This window comes from Brassica oleracea, chromosome C3 (genome assembly GCF_000695525.1).
Source record: "Brassica oleracea var. oleracea cultivar TO1000 chromosome C3, BOL, whole genome shotgun sequence".
NCBI lineage: Eukaryota > Viridiplantae > Streptophyta > Magnoliopsida > Brassicales > Brassicaceae > Brassica > Brassica oleracea.
In genome coordinates this window covers 13082417-13097187 of record NC_027750.1, presented here as the reverse complement: position 1 = coordinate 13097187, position 14771 = coordinate 13082417, and the positions used below count along the sequence as shown (strand labels likewise).

At 35.7% G+C, this 14771-nt stretch overlaps 2 protein-coding genes across 2 annotated transcripts; one reads left to right on the top strand and one right to left on the bottom strand.

Annotated features, from left to right (window-relative positions):
- The first annotated feature begins 6633 nt into the window (after positions 1-6633).
- Positions 6634-10856, top strand: LOC106328310 (delta-1-pyrroline-5-carboxylate synthase A-like). Its single transcript, XM_013766734.1, has 18 exons — positions 6634-6808; positions 6993-7064; positions 7183-7286; positions 7429-7531; positions 7623-7784; positions 7867-8144; positions 8233-8548; positions 8631-8708; positions 8803-8892; positions 8975-9061; positions 9157-9243; positions 9332-9428; positions 9515-9618; positions 9696-9771; positions 9851-10001; positions 10104-10172; positions 10262-10399; positions 10481-10856. The coding sequence occupies exons 1-18, from the start codon at positions 6749-6751 to the stop codon at positions 10554-10556; spliced, it is 2148 nt and encodes a 715-aa protein (XP_013622188.1). The 5' UTR covers positions 6634-6748; the 3' UTR covers positions 10557-10856.
- Positions 10857-11500: 644 nt separating this feature from the next.
- LOC106336117 (mannose-1-phosphate guanylyltransferase 1-like) lies at positions 11501-14107 on the bottom strand. The gene is made up of 4 exons (XM_013774845.1): positions 13908-14107; positions 13207-13345; positions 12830-13132; positions 11501-12322 (listed from the first exon to the last, which is right to left on the bottom strand). Exons 2-4 carry the CDS (start codon positions 13315-13317, stop codon positions 11651-11653), a joined length of 1086 nt encoding a protein of 361 aa, XP_013630299.1. The 5' UTR covers positions 13318-13345; positions 13908-14107; the 3' UTR covers positions 11501-11650.
- Positions 14108-14771: the final 664 nt, after the last annotated feature.

The window sequence follows — 14771 nt, the reverse complement described above, 5'->3', positions numbered from 1 at the left end:
GGAACCTGTCTATCTACTTCATTTCGGACTTTACATGTGCCCTAACTCGACGTGTCCTAGTTTTAGAAGTGTTTTACTTTCCTCTCCTGACTTAAAAAAACGGGATTTTACCAAAAATAAGACTGTAACATATATTCTTATCAAGATAAATATTCAACATATAGTTAGTATATTTAAACTTTTTGAACAGACCCGACGAAATTTCTGAGGTGATATCATGCCATGTAAACGTCATGTTCGAATATATATGACGCTATATATTTTATGTATGTGTTTTAAATTATCAAAGGTTGGCATGGGTCACATAGAATACAGGTTCCTACTATATGTGTGCTGCTTTTGTGTTGAGGCCATCATTTCATCGGAATACATTTCATTCTAATCCTACTACAGATTGAAAACACACACGTGGAATCATGCAAAAGAAAAAAGGTAGTCATTAGACAAAAGACATTAACATCACTTCTTATCATTTACCTAAAATGTATAAAATAAAAATTTCATTTCCGACCATAACCTAGCAAAGAGTACACGTTCAAGAATCCAGATTCCCCAACATAAAATGTATTCTCACTTACTACTCCATTATCATTTTGTAGACCTAGCTATCAAAATAGCATCTTTCTTTACAATATTTTATGCATATATATATGTGCTGCTGCTGCGTGTATGCATAATTGAGATATGTGTGTCAATATAAATTATAATTATCCCTGAAAATGATGTCGTTGGTTACAAATGAGATTATTAGTTTAAATAACATACTAACAACTAAATACACACAAAAACAAATGAAATCCTGTTATACTACTACACGATTGGAGTTGGTGGTAAAGACTAAAAAGAGGGCACATGCACATAGGACCAATGATTCCTCACAAACGATCAGACATCTGAGACCCTAATCTCATCAAACCACGTGCATTCCTTCCACTATTATTAAATAAAGAGAAACACAACGACCGAATATGAAAAAAAATATATATATATTACTAGAAATTAGAAACTGAAAGAAATTAAAACTGAGGAAAACTGAGGTCGCTCTCCCTACTATCAGTATTGGAACTTGGAAGTTGGAACAATGGCTTTTGAGGCTTTGACCAAGCCTCATGCACCATTCATTGCATTTATTAAGTTTAGTGCTATTCAAACTAGGGCTTAACATTTTATCTGCTAACTTTAATTTGATTCATTATTCGTCTGGATTCGATCGGAAATATCCAGATATCTGTAAGTCTTCAGAGCAAAGCAAATATTAAGAATCAAATATCCGTTAAAAGAAAGAATCAAATCACAAATATTAAAAATTTCAGGGTTGATATCAGCTCCGCTCCGTTTTATATAGAAGTATATCTACAATTAAATAGAGAGTTGTAAACATATAATTTTAACAATTTCATTTATAAAATTACTTATAAAATTATTAAATTAATAAATAAATATGAAATCTTTATAAAAACTACAATTTTCCTAAAATAAATTAAATTTAAATATTTATGGAACATATAGTTTCACTAATCTTTAATTTTGTTTTATATTATGTAAAAGATGTTTTCCTAAAAAAAATTGTATAGTTTTTTTTAAAGAATTTACTCGTATTGAATAAAGAGGACGAGATATTCGTAAATATCCGTAAATATTCATAAATATCTATAAATTTCTGAATATCCGAAAACCATATATATGTATTTTTCCGAAGCAAAACAAATAAAAAATTAGATATCCGCAATCTACAAAGCTAATCACAAATACTGAAAAGTATGATACTATCCGCTCCATGCCCACCTCTAATTGAAACCAACGCAACTTGAAATAATTTTAAGAAGAAGAAGAAGCAGTTTTATTTGTTACACATTTAATGAAAGTCCATTCACTATTCCAGTTTCATGTGCATGCATTCAAGCTAATTCTTGATGATCTACCAAGTAATTTTTTAGCCCATCATGTGCGAGTTACAAATGTTGTACATGGTATACAACATATTTTTTTCACAGCAGACTAGAAATATCATATTTGATTCATGTGAATCCATCAGAAATGATCATTGGCTTTTTAAAGGGCCAATGATATGAACGATCTGGAAAATCTCGATAAGAGCACTCATATATATTATTATATTAGTCTACATAAATTGGATTGGCCATAATCTATTTTGTCATACAAAGATGATCATATATATTAGACTATTGATCTATAAAAAATTGGCTTTGGCCAAAAAAAGATCTATTGATATTGGATTGGCTAATATATATTTAATTTTTACCACATAAATATTTAACAAAATGAGTCATTTTCATTTTCTATATTCAAACTTTTTTGGTCAACATCCAAACAAATATTTAAAGGTTTATATATTTTTATCATAGTTAGTACACAACGGTCAATTATGAATTTATGATTATGATTGATATCGATACAAGAATATTCGAATTCTTAACTTACATTAATATGATGAATCATCAAAATACAGGAATATTCGAATTCTTAACATTTATGCGATGAATCATCAACTACTAAAACGCAACCTTTTTATGCATATCAGTCTAGTAAAGCTTTTACTTTCGTCACCACGCTTTGATAATTGATATATAGCTCAATACTGTCAACCTTGCCCAGTAAACTAACCCGGCAAATCAATATAAGGGATTTTTTCTTCTTGAAAATCAAATATCTGAACTCTGAAGATCGTAACATTCTATATATTTGTTTTGTTAGGTATTAACATATTTTATCACTTTTTCTGTGTAGAAAAATATGGTGACGATTCCGAGAACAAATGAGATATCTCAAGATGATAAATAAAATATCTGAAACCTGATGGATATGCATCGTTATCTTGAAAAACTAGACCTCTAAGTTTTTTTTTAAAGATAAAGCGTCATATACCTCTCTCTCTCTTTAGTGAGAGAATTTTCTCTCTAATCCTTTAACCTTCTTACCAAATTTCATCTTTCAGAAGGTTAAGAGTTGATTTGTGGGAGAGAGAGTCCGTCGTTTTGGTGTATCGGTTTCAGTGTTCCCGACCGGTCTTGGACTCCGGCATTGCATCAGCTCCTCCGCTGAACGTCCGGCTTTGCCTCTGGGAAGCGGTGCCTTCCATAGCACCGTCTTCGCCGGCTTTTGTCTCCGGGAGGTGATGGTTTCTTCACCATCGCTTTCGCCGGCTCTCTTCCGGGGTTCTCCCGATATCACGATCTACGATTCCGGGTTTTTCTTCTTTTCCTGCTTCTCGATCTGATGCTCCGATGGTTTCTTCATCCCCAATCGTTTGGGTTGTTGCATCTTCAAGCTTAGATTGATCTATAAAGGCGTTTGTACTTCCATGCAAGTAAGTCGGAGGTTTGAAGATCGATTGTAGGCGGTTAATCTCTTCGTCGATTCGTAGATCTGCCACATCTGACTTCGCGGCTCTAGCTTTAGCGTTGAACGGTTCGTCTCGGGTTCGTCTTCGCCGTCGACGGTGATCCGTCGTGTCTCCTTGCTGGCTCCGGGTGAAGATAGAAGGCTCTCGTCAGGACGCGTGTTCATTGGTCGCCGGGCGACCGGACACGTGGTGGGGTGAGTCGGATTTCTTCTTCAACAGTTTTTCCTTTGCTTACGGCCCAAAGATATATTGTACAGTGGCTCAGTTGTTCTTTTGGGCTTTCGGTTTTATGTTGTATCGGGCTTTGTCCCTTCTGGTCTTTCTCCCAATAATAAAATTACAAGTTGACAAAAAAAAGACCTCTAAGTTTTTTAAATTTATAGTTTTATATAATTTTGTGGATCTAGCCACTCTTTTTACTTGATCTAATAGTATATAAAATATAGCTCCCCGTCCTTCCCCTATATTATATTAAGTTCTTAACATCTTCTGGCTTTGTTCAATATCTTTTGGCTTTATTATAAAAAATATAAAACATTTAAAAACGACAAACCTTTAATTAATAGCTAATTTATATTTTTAATCAGCAAAACTATATAGTACAGAAGTCTATGTCAACTAATCAACCCTATAGTTCATAAGTCGATTTTAAACGGATTACACAATCAAACTTTGTTAGTACCAGGTAAATAACTTAATTATTATGTCGTACAACGATTGTTAGACCATTTTCAACCCTACAACATATTTTATTTAAAATGAAATAAAAATAAAACAATGTCATTATTCTATTTATGCAGTAATCTCATTTTACTCTATTTCTGAATAAATTATAGAATAAAGTTATAGATGATATATAGGAAAAGTAATTAACCATTTGCAGCGGTCTTATTCCCAGTGAGAAACAACATATATACACAATTAACTATCACACTATAATAATATGATGTTACTGTACTTAGAAAAACAAATTCTAAACTTCAAGAGAGTAATGAGATTACGTAGGTTAGAGAACTTCACAAAAAGGTCAAAAGAAATCATATGAGTTTGCTATGTATAAAGACAAGCATGATCTTCTATACAATTTTTTTTTTTGTTAAAATTTTACAATCTGTATACTTGCATCAAGGTAACATAATTTTTCAGCATAATATAAAGATATATATGTACATACAAAAAGCACACAAGTGTAACTTTAAACATACAGAAAGCACATACTGGTAACCTTAAGCTTCATATGTATATATACCAAGGACGTTGTAATGTACGTTACAATTTTCTATATAGGTAAGCCAATGTTCAAAAAAAAAAAAATTCTATATAGGTAAAAGAAAGAAACGTTTTGTAAAACCTTTTGTCAAAAAAAAAAAAAAAAACGTTTTGTATGTTACATTAACCGTCCTGAAATAAAAAAAATTCCAGTTACGAATATTTTTTTAAAAAGTTTCCAATTTGAATTAGCGTATACTATTAGTTATGGTGATTTAATAAGATACAACATTATCACTGCACTCAATAATGTGTATAAATCGATGTATATATACTTAGCAATTAGCATAATACAAACTAGAGATACGTCAATCTTTTTTCGTCAACTGTTTATATGTTTAGCCCAAGTTTTGGTTGGTAAACAAATTATTTCAATAAACAATTTTTTTGTCAGCTTCAAAAAACAATTTTATTCGATTATATCGGATTTACATTTAAATAAAAAAAAACTCTGTTTACATTTGTGTTGTTAATAATTACCCAAAATAACTAGGACTGGGCAAATAAATCGAACCCGAAAATCCGAACCGAACCCAATCCGATAAAAATGAATCCGAACCGATCCAAACCCGACATAAATACCGAATGGATCTTGTTTTTTGGTATTTTGGGTTATGAGTATTATCCGAACCGAACCAGGACCTAAATGGATATCCGATAGAACCCGAAACATTTAAAATCACAAAAAAAAAACTTCTACCAAATATGATCGTAATTCTTAATTTTGTATCCAAAATACTTTAAGATATTATTGAACTTCTAAAATAATTATCTATTACATGAAGGTTGATGGTGAAATATGGCGGTTGAAGCCTGAAGTTTGTAGATTTTGGTTTTGTTTTCGCTGAATAATGTTTCTCATTTCATGAGAACTTAGTTTTGTTTTATGATTTCATTTATCTTGTTTTCTTTCTATCACTAATTATGTTTATCTTTCGTTTGATTTTGAATGACCACGTTTGATGTTTTTTTCTTATTTTTGAATTGATTTTACTTATGTTTTGGCTATTAAAATATGTACAAGTCATCTATTTTAAATCCAAAGAACCGATTTCATTTATGTTTTAGTTACAAAATAGGTACAAATCAGGTATTTTTAAACCGAAGAACCGATTGTGACCCGAACCCGAAAGTATAATGGGTTATACCGGTTCTTTGAAGATTTACTAACCCTGACCCGAACCCGATAGAACCCGAACCGGTCCCGAACCGAACTTTTATATAACCCGAATGGAGCTGATTTTGATAAACCCGAAAAACCAAAACCCGAAAGGATAAAACCGAAACCCGAATGGGACCCCGAACGCCCATGCCTAAAAATAACTACGAATCCCCCTGTTCGAAAACGCGGACGCCTAGCCGCCTATGCGCTGTTCGGAGGTTGACCGCGGCGATTATGCCCAAATCGGTGTAGCTAGGTGTTGACCCGCGTTGACCGCCTAATTCCCGCATAATCTCGCGTTGACCGTCTAAGTTTTTTTTCGTATGTGCAAGTTAAAACACTGTTGATTATTTTTTACTCATTATTGACAGATTTTGTGTAATTATTCATTATTAAATAATTACAATTAGCTATCAAAACCAAAACAAACACATACATACTACATTTAGGATTTTTTTTTGTACCAAACCCACCATTTACGAATCAAAAAGAGACTGTTTAAAATTATATAATTATGTCTATAAACTTGTATTATCATGTTTAAAATTAGCTAAATATATTATAAATATATTAAATTGTATTTAAAACTAGGCCCTGCATAATCTTCGAGTACTCTACGATTTTTCGTTATCTCGCTAGGTCCGGAGCCCAGTAAACTATCTCATACAACGCACCCTAACATCTTTACCATACACCACCCAATCAATACCCGCCACTTCATTAATCAGAATCCAACATTCCAAATATACCCTTACACCATACGTGGCGCCTCGTGGTTTGGTAGCAGGATCTGACTCTCTGGGTGCAGTTGTTGTGTTTTATTATAAAAACCCTTCATCTCTCCCTCATTAATCTCCACACTTGCCGCAACAGACCTTAACGAGGTCACTGACGATTACCAACTGAGTTAACTCGCTCCCGAGAGAGGAAAAGGTTTAGGGTAAGGCGTTACAATGGAGGAGACAGATCGTTCACGCGCTTTCGCCAAAGACGTCAAACGCATCGTCGTTAAGGTAGTATTGTCATCATCTTTCTCTCTATCAATGTTTCGTCTGCATTTTTCATATTTAGATTTGGCTATCGGAAAACATAAGCCTTGATCTTCTGAAAGACGAATCAGAATATTCAAAAAACATTTATTTCTGATAATTAATTTTTTTTTAAATTTTTTTTGTTTTGTGGTAAATATATAAAAAGGTTGGAACAGCTGTTGTAACTGGGAAAGGTGGAAGATTGGCTCTTGGTCGCTTAGGAGCTCTCTGTGAACAGGTTTTCTTTTAATTTATTTATTGTCATTAACCTAAAATGTTTCATGAAAGACATGTGAATATATATATATATATATATATATATATAAATGTAAAAATTGCACCTTTAATTCTGTCAGCTTGCGGAGTTGAACTCGGATGGATTTGAGGTGATTTTGGTGACGTCTGGTGCGGTTGGGCTTGGCCGCCAAAGGCTTCGTTACAGACAGATGATCAACAGCAGGTTAAGAAAAAAATTGCTACTTTTAACCATTTTCTCCCTTTAATAGTAATCAAAAAGGGTGATGGGGACCATTTGGCTTATGTGTGAGATGTTGTTTTGTTCTTTGAGGTGAAAGTTTGTTTCTTTTTTTATGGGTTTGCAGCTTTGCGGATCTACAGAAGCCTCAGAGTGAGCTTGATGGGAAGGCTTGTGCTGGTGTTGGACAAAGCAGTCTTATGGCTTATTATGAGACTATGTTCGACCAGGTGAGATCCTTCTCCTTCTATATGGTCTTATTTTTTGTAGATTCTTGTGTAAATTTCCAGATATTGATGGCTTTGTTTTCTTTTTGATCAGCTGGATGTGACGGCGGCTCAGCTTCTGGTGAATGACAGTAGTTTCAGAGACAAGGACTTCAGGAAGCAACTTAGTGAAACTGTCAAGTCCATGCTTGATTTGAGTGTTATTCCAATTTTCAATGAGAATGATGCTATTAGCACCAGAAGAGCTCCTTATCAGGTTTGTTCACTATCTTCTGTCCCTTTTGAACTCCCTCTAAGATGTTTGAATCTTGTAGTCTAATGTTGAGCTACATATGCAGGATTCATCTGGCATCTTCTGGGATAACGACAGCTTAGCTGCTCTACTGGCTTTGGAACTGAAAGCCGATCTTCTCATTCTTCTGAGCGATGTCGAAGGTCTCTACACTGGTCCTCCAAGTGATCCTGACTCTAAGCTGATCCACACATTCATCAAGGAAAAACATCAAGATGAGATTACATTCGGCGACAAGTCAAGGCTAGGAAGAGGAGGCATGACTGCAAAAGTGAAAGCTGCGGTTAATGCAGCTTATGCTGGGATCCCTGTCATCATAACCAGGTGTGGGCACTCTTACACTCATCATGGCACAATCTAAACTTGTTTTTGTTTTGGATGCAAACTTGATGCTTTTTCCTTGCTTTTGAAGTGGGTTTTCAACTGAGAACATAGACAAAGTCCTCAGAGGACTCCGTGTTGGAACCTTATTCCATCAAGATGCTTGTCAATGGGCTCCGGTCACAGACTCTACTGCTCGTGACATGGCAGTTGCTGCAAGGGAGAGTTCCAGAAAGCTTCAGGCCTTATCTTCAGAAGATAGGAAGCAGATTCTGTATAATGTTGCCGATGCTCTTGAAGCAAATGTGGAAACAATCAGAGCTGAGAATGAACTAGATGTAGCTGCTGCACAAGAAGCTGGATTAGAAGAGTCAATGGTGGCACGCTTAGTTATGACACCTGCCAAGGTAAGCCAGTATTCATGGTGTGGTGCCTCTCTTTATGATTTGATTGTGTGCTTCTAATGCTTCCTTGTGTTTTGGTTGATAGATCTCGAGCCTTGCAGCTTCGGTTCGCAAGCTAGCCGATATGGAAGATCCAATCGGCCGTGTTTTAAAGAAAACTGAGGTACTCAGAGGATAACTATTATCATATGATCCTCCTTCGTGACATATACTAGTTGCTTATGCTATTTGTTCGTCGTGATAATTGGTTTTAACAGGTGGCAGATGGTCTTGTTTTAGAGAAGACCTCATCACCATTAGGCGTACTCCTGATTGTTTTTGAGTCCCGACCTGATGCACTTGTCCAGGTATGTTAAGAGAGTCAATGTCCTTTCTCTTCTTAGAAATGTGAAATTTGCTGAAGCTTTCCTTTACTCACAAACCAAACAGATAGCTTCACTTGCCATCCGTAGTGGAAACGGTCTTCTTCTAAAGGGTGGAAAGGAGGCCCGGCGATCAAATGCTATCTTACACAAGGTACAGCCTCCTCAGATTTTATCATTATATGGCTACCTCAAAGTTAACACTTAAAGCTCTTTTAATTAACTTAATTTCCCGGTAAATTTTTTTAGGTGATCACTGATGCAATTCCAGAGACTGTCGGTGGTAAACTCATTGGACTTGTGACTTCAAGGGAAGAGATTCCTGATCTGCTCAAGGTAAACAGATCTACAAAACTTGGAGCTGCAACAAGTCGTTATACCTTTTGTCAAAACTAGAACCCACCATTTTCATTTTGTGCTACAGCTTGATGATGTTATTGATCTTGTGATCCCAAGAGGAAGCAACAAGCTTGTTTCCCAGATAAAAAGTACTACCAAAATCCCTGTGCTAGGTCATGCAGGTACGGTTTCAGATTTTTTTTTTTTTTTTCTCCATAGAATTCTTTAGTAGGATTGTGCTTAGATGACTTTAATTGTTTACTTCCAGATGGAATCTGTCATGTATACGTCGACAAGGCATGTAATGTGGACATGGCAAAGCGCATAGTTTCTGATTCAAAGTTGGATTATCCAGCAGCCTGTAATGCGATGGTAAGAGAGCTTCTACCTTCCCTCAAGATTTCAGTAATGCAGTGGGATTTTTAATTACATCTTCTCTGTCTTTTCAGGAAACGCTTCTTGTGCATAAGGATCATGAGCAGAATGGTGTGCTCAATGATCTTATATTTGTTCTACAGAACAATGGTAAGTGAATAGTTGTTACTGTTTATTTAGAATCATACATGTAACCTTAAATATACTCATGAGGTATATTAAACTGCAGGAGTCACTTTGTATGGTGGACCAAAGGCAAGTAAAATACTGAACATACCACAAACACCGACGTTCAATCATGAGTATTGTTCAAAGGCTTGCACCGTCGAAGTTGTAGAAGACGTCTATGCTGCTATTGATCACATTCACCGACATGGGAGGTAAATACTCGAACTTTAACAGACATTTTTGTTTGTAATCTTTTGCATCTCGTGCTGGAAATGTTCACTTTTTGTCTTGTTTTGTAATGTTGTTGTGAGCAGTGCACACACAGACTGCATTGTGACAGAGGATCCCGAAGTTGCAGAGCTATTCCTTCGCCAAGTGGACAGGTAAAATGCATAATCATGAACTTGCTTAGTCAATCTCAGACTTTGATCATGTTTGTAACTGACTTTAAGCTATATGCGTTATTGAACAGTGCTGCTGTGTTCCACAACGCAAGCACAAGATTCTCTGATGGTTTTCGATTTGGACTTGGTGCTGAGGTGGGAATAAGCACTGGCAGGATCCATGCTCGTGGTCCAGTGGGAGTCGAAGGACTACTTACAACAAGATGGTACAGTTTTAGTGTCATAGCTTTCTATGAATTTTCATTGTGAAATGGTTTTGTAATTGTGAATGGTTGCGGTTGTTACAGGATACTGAGAGGAAATGGACAAGTTGTGGATGGAGACAATGGGATTGCTTACACCCATCAAGACATTCCCATCTAAACATAGAAGACTTTGTCTTTGTGCGTTTGTGTTGAGACTTGAAGAGAGGAGAAGAGAGGAGAGGATGAGCTTTTTGTTTCCTCTCTGCTAATTTGATATCCTATTGTTATTGTTATTGTTATCGAAACCCTCCCTTGTGATGTGGTTTTGATTTAGGGTTTAGAGTTTGCACCACAAATAAGTTTCTGTTTACCACTTGGTCTTGCTCATAAGTAAGATGAAGAATGTTTTATTAGCTTCTCTTGTCCAACCAAAAATAAAAAACTCGTTGTAAGGCTACCTATATCTTTTTCTGAATTGTCATTTTATCTGAATCTTTGGATTTGCATTGTGAACATAAGAGTCTCGCTCTTACATTTCAAACTTTCTCAGGCACTTAAAGAATTAATCTTCCATTCACTCTTCCATAAACTTCTTCTTATCATTTTTAATCCAGTCTGTCACTCGCAAGTGCGAGTTTGGGATGTAACACATTTCAAATTCGATACATCTGTTGTTGTACGAAAGTAAGTCATATTGTTTTTGGACATCCACACGGATATAAGTTCATGCTTTGGGCGCTTTGGGCGCTTCACTTTTTTAACATGTACTCAGTGCAGATCACCTTTTACTCCATCTGATTACTTGTAGAATGTCTTCTTCAGATTCTCGTCCAAACATCTGCAATAGGAAATGGAAAGCAACAGAACGCTATACATAACCTTTCTGCCCATTAGTATAGTGTTTTCTTTTAGTATTCATTCACAGTTAAAGCATCAAAATGGTAACTCATCCGGAAAAGCCATACATCAAAAGTCAAGGCTGAGTCCAGTCTTCTTGGTAATAGTCTACATGTTTACTACAACTTTTAACATGTTCCCTCTTGCACTCTCTAGTTAAGTACTAAAAAAAAAGAAAAAGAATAATATTCAATTGAGAATTGTTTTGATAAGTTACAAAAAAAATAGAGACAAAACACCAAATGACTAACAAGATAGATATACATCATTTTTGTTTATACTTTATTCAAAGCCAAAGAAGAATAACAGAAGCACAAAGTTTGACAGATAAAAATACACAAAAAAAATAAAAAAAAAAGGTTCCAACATAGATAATCACATAACTATCTCTGGCTTCAAGATGTTGGATTTGATCTCCTTGTGTGGCAAAACAACTCCTCCATTGGTGTATATCTCATCACACACATGAACATCTTCCCCCAAGATCGTCATGTTCTCAATCCTAGCCCACTGCCCAACCGTCGAGTGCCATCCTATGATACTGCTCGAGATACACGCATGTTTCTTGATCCTCGCCCCACGCATGACCGTGCACCGTGAAAGCCTCACCCCTGACTCAACAACGCAGCCTGGACCAATGGCCACGTCTGGTCCTATCAAACACCCTTCCCCAATCTTAGCGGTTTCATCCACCAGAACGTTACCAACAAGGTGTGCACCAGTGGTTAGCTTGGCGGGAGATTTCTTTCTCAGAGAGTCTAAGTAGAGTCTCAGGCCCGTTATGTAATCACGGGGTTGCCCGATGTCCATCCAGAATCCTGGTAACACCATCGCGTAGAGTCCTTGAGCTGCTGCAATCTTGGGGAAGGTTTCTTTCTCGATCGATGTCGGTCTTAGCTCGATCTTGTCGAGAACAGATGGGTTCAGAAGGTATATCCCAGCGTTGATCTTGTTGCCTACAAACAGTTTTGGCTTTTCCACAAACTTCTCCACTTTTCCTGTAGTTTCATCCATGACCACAACTCCATACTTGGACGGTTCATCAACCTGTAAAACCAATATACACAGGTCAGAATTAGATTAACAAACATGACTTATCACTTAATAAGAGATCAATGTTCAAGAAATTGGTAGGCTGTAACTAGACTTCCTAGAGGACTAACAATTAGGCAGATTATTCGAGGCCTAGGCAGAAAGAAACTAGACGTTAACAAATTGTTGATTTGTTTTTTATATATCATACATTTAAATTAGATATTTTAGTTTTTGGATTTATCATAAAATTACTTTAATAACTTAACATATACAAAAATAAACAATAAACTCGACAGAAAAAAAAAACTAGACAAATTTGTGGATTTGCACTAATATTATTGTTTAATTCAACATATTTAGATGAATTTAAACCAATTGTAACCAATTTAAAACGTTTTAAACCAATTTAAGTGCATAAATGGATTTTAAAGAAATTATATGGCCGATTTTCTGCCTGGCCTAGGCGCCTAGACCAATTTTGAGAACATTGCAAGAGATTGTTAGGTTCGATAATCTCACCTTTGTCACCATAATGGAGGCTTCCCCACCGTGAGCTTTGTGAAATTCAATCATCTCTTTGAGTGGGTACTCACTAATCACATCACTGTTAAGGACAAAGAAGGGCTCTCCAGATCCGTCAACCAGTTTGTCTCTAGCTAGAGCCAGAGGACCAGCCGTACCCATAGGCTCAGTCTCTTGTGAGCAAGTGATTTTGATTTCGAGCTTTGCCTCAAAGTCTTTCAAGAAGTTAAGCATCACCTCTGGTTGGTAATTGATGGCCAGAACCACTTCATCAACTCCAACTGCCTTGAGCGCCTCTATCTACAAAGAACACATGCTTTGGTTTTATAACAAAGACGAAGACAATGATAACTAGCGGAACATCATTACAGTACCTGATGAAGGATCATGGGTTTGTTGGCGAAGTCAACAAGGGGCTTTGGGAAACTGAGAGTCAATGGTCTCAACCGAGTCCCGAACCCTCCAACGAGAATGAGAGCCTTCATCTTGATTCTACTAAACTCCTTTTTTTTCCTGTAAATGCCAACTTTAGATCTTTAAGGATGTGGTGTTGGTAGCTAAAAGATCCGAGAGTAAATCAAGTCTAAAGCCACATTGTGTGAATCCAAATTGACTAAAGAAGACAAGAAGGTGAAACAGAACAGAGAACGTGGATTGAGATGTAATGAAAGGTCCAAAGCGATAGAGGCAACACAAGAAAGTAATACAGCAATTAGAGAGGAAGACCAATGAGTTTTAGATCCACAAAAACACAATAGAACTAAAATCAGACAAAAGCAAACACCTTTGTCCGCAATTCAGCTTCTTTAATCAGACAAGAACATCAACTTAAAACACAACTTATGTCAAAATGTTTGCATCACGTCACAAAAATAATCAAAAATCTCAGCTTAAACCCAGATCGATCATCAATCATATTCAACATTTAATAATCCAAATCGCTGACCAATTAAGTCATCAAGCAACCCAAACCAATTGACTCAAATCTGAATCCGCAAAAACCCACCAGAATTCAACTCACAAAGAGACATGCAACATCACCTCGAGAGGGAAAGTAAGAGACTTTAGGCATTACCTCGGAAGAAGAGAGAGATCTCACCGGATCGCAGAGATCTGAGATCGGAAGCCTGAGAGAGAGAGAGAGTTGGGGTCAGGCTGAGCTGTGATGATGAGGAAAGGAGAGAGCTTTGTTGGCAAATCATTTATCAAAGGACACCCATTTGTTATATACACATTTGAAGATAACGAAAAATGGTTCAGTATTTAATTCCCTACTAACAAATTGTGAAAATTTATTTACATGTTTTTTTTTTTTTTTTTTTTACTAAAAAATTTATTTACATGTTACCTTTGACTTTTTTTTGGTGGAGAAGTAAAGGTCCAACGTCGCGTAGATGCTTACCAATTCTAAACTCATATCCCAATATGAAATGAGAATATTCTCTTAATTTGTTCCACAAATATAAATGTTTAAAAGATTTTTATTAGAGAATAGATTTTCAATAAATTATTGACCTACTTTATTTATACTAATTAAAATAATCACTACGTAAAATTTTAACTCTTTAAAATTATAAAATTTCAAAAAAAAAACAAATTTATTTTAAAATGTGAAGATTTTAAATTTTCATTTTTCATAGAGTGGAGGGAGTAATTTTTAAGAACTATATATAACAAAAATATATGTTATCACTACAAGAAAACACAGTTTTAGCAAAGAAATTTAACGAGGAAAACTAATCCTCGTGAAATTAGTTGACTTAACGATGAAATTGCGAGGAAATAAAGTTTCCTCGTAATGGCCTTGTAAAATACCGAGTAAAGCGATTCCTCGTAAAATCGTCGTAAGTTGACGTGGTTATTCCGAGAAAAATGTGTTTCTTCGCAAATTCGTCGTAAGATTAGCATGATTTTTACGAGGAAATAACTTACGAGGAAA

Coding starts and splice junctions, on each gene's coding strand:
- LOC106328310 (XM_013766734.1), top strand. CDS start 6,749: ATGGAGGAGACAGATCGTTCACGCGCTTTCGCCAAAGACGTCAAACGC. Junction 7,532..7,622: donor ATGAGACTATGTTCGACCAG/GTGAGATCCTTC, acceptor CTTTTTGATCAG/CTGGATGTGACGGCGGCTCA. Junction 10,173..10,261: donor TTCCTTCGCCAAGTGGACAG/GTAAAATGCATA, acceptor GTTATTGAACAG/TGCTGCTGTGTTCCACAACG.
- LOC106336117 (XM_013774845.1), bottom strand. CDS start 13,317: ATGAAGGCTCTCATTCTCGTTGGAGGGTTCGGGACTCGGTTGAGACCA. Junction 13,133..13,206: donor AACCCATGATCCTTCATCAG/GTACTGTAATGA, acceptor TGTTCTTTGTAG/ATAGAGGCGCTCAAGGCAGT. Junction 12,323..12,829: donor CCTCCATTATGGTGACAAAG/GTGAGATTATCG, acceptor TTGGTTTTACAG/GTTGATGAACCGTCCAAGTA.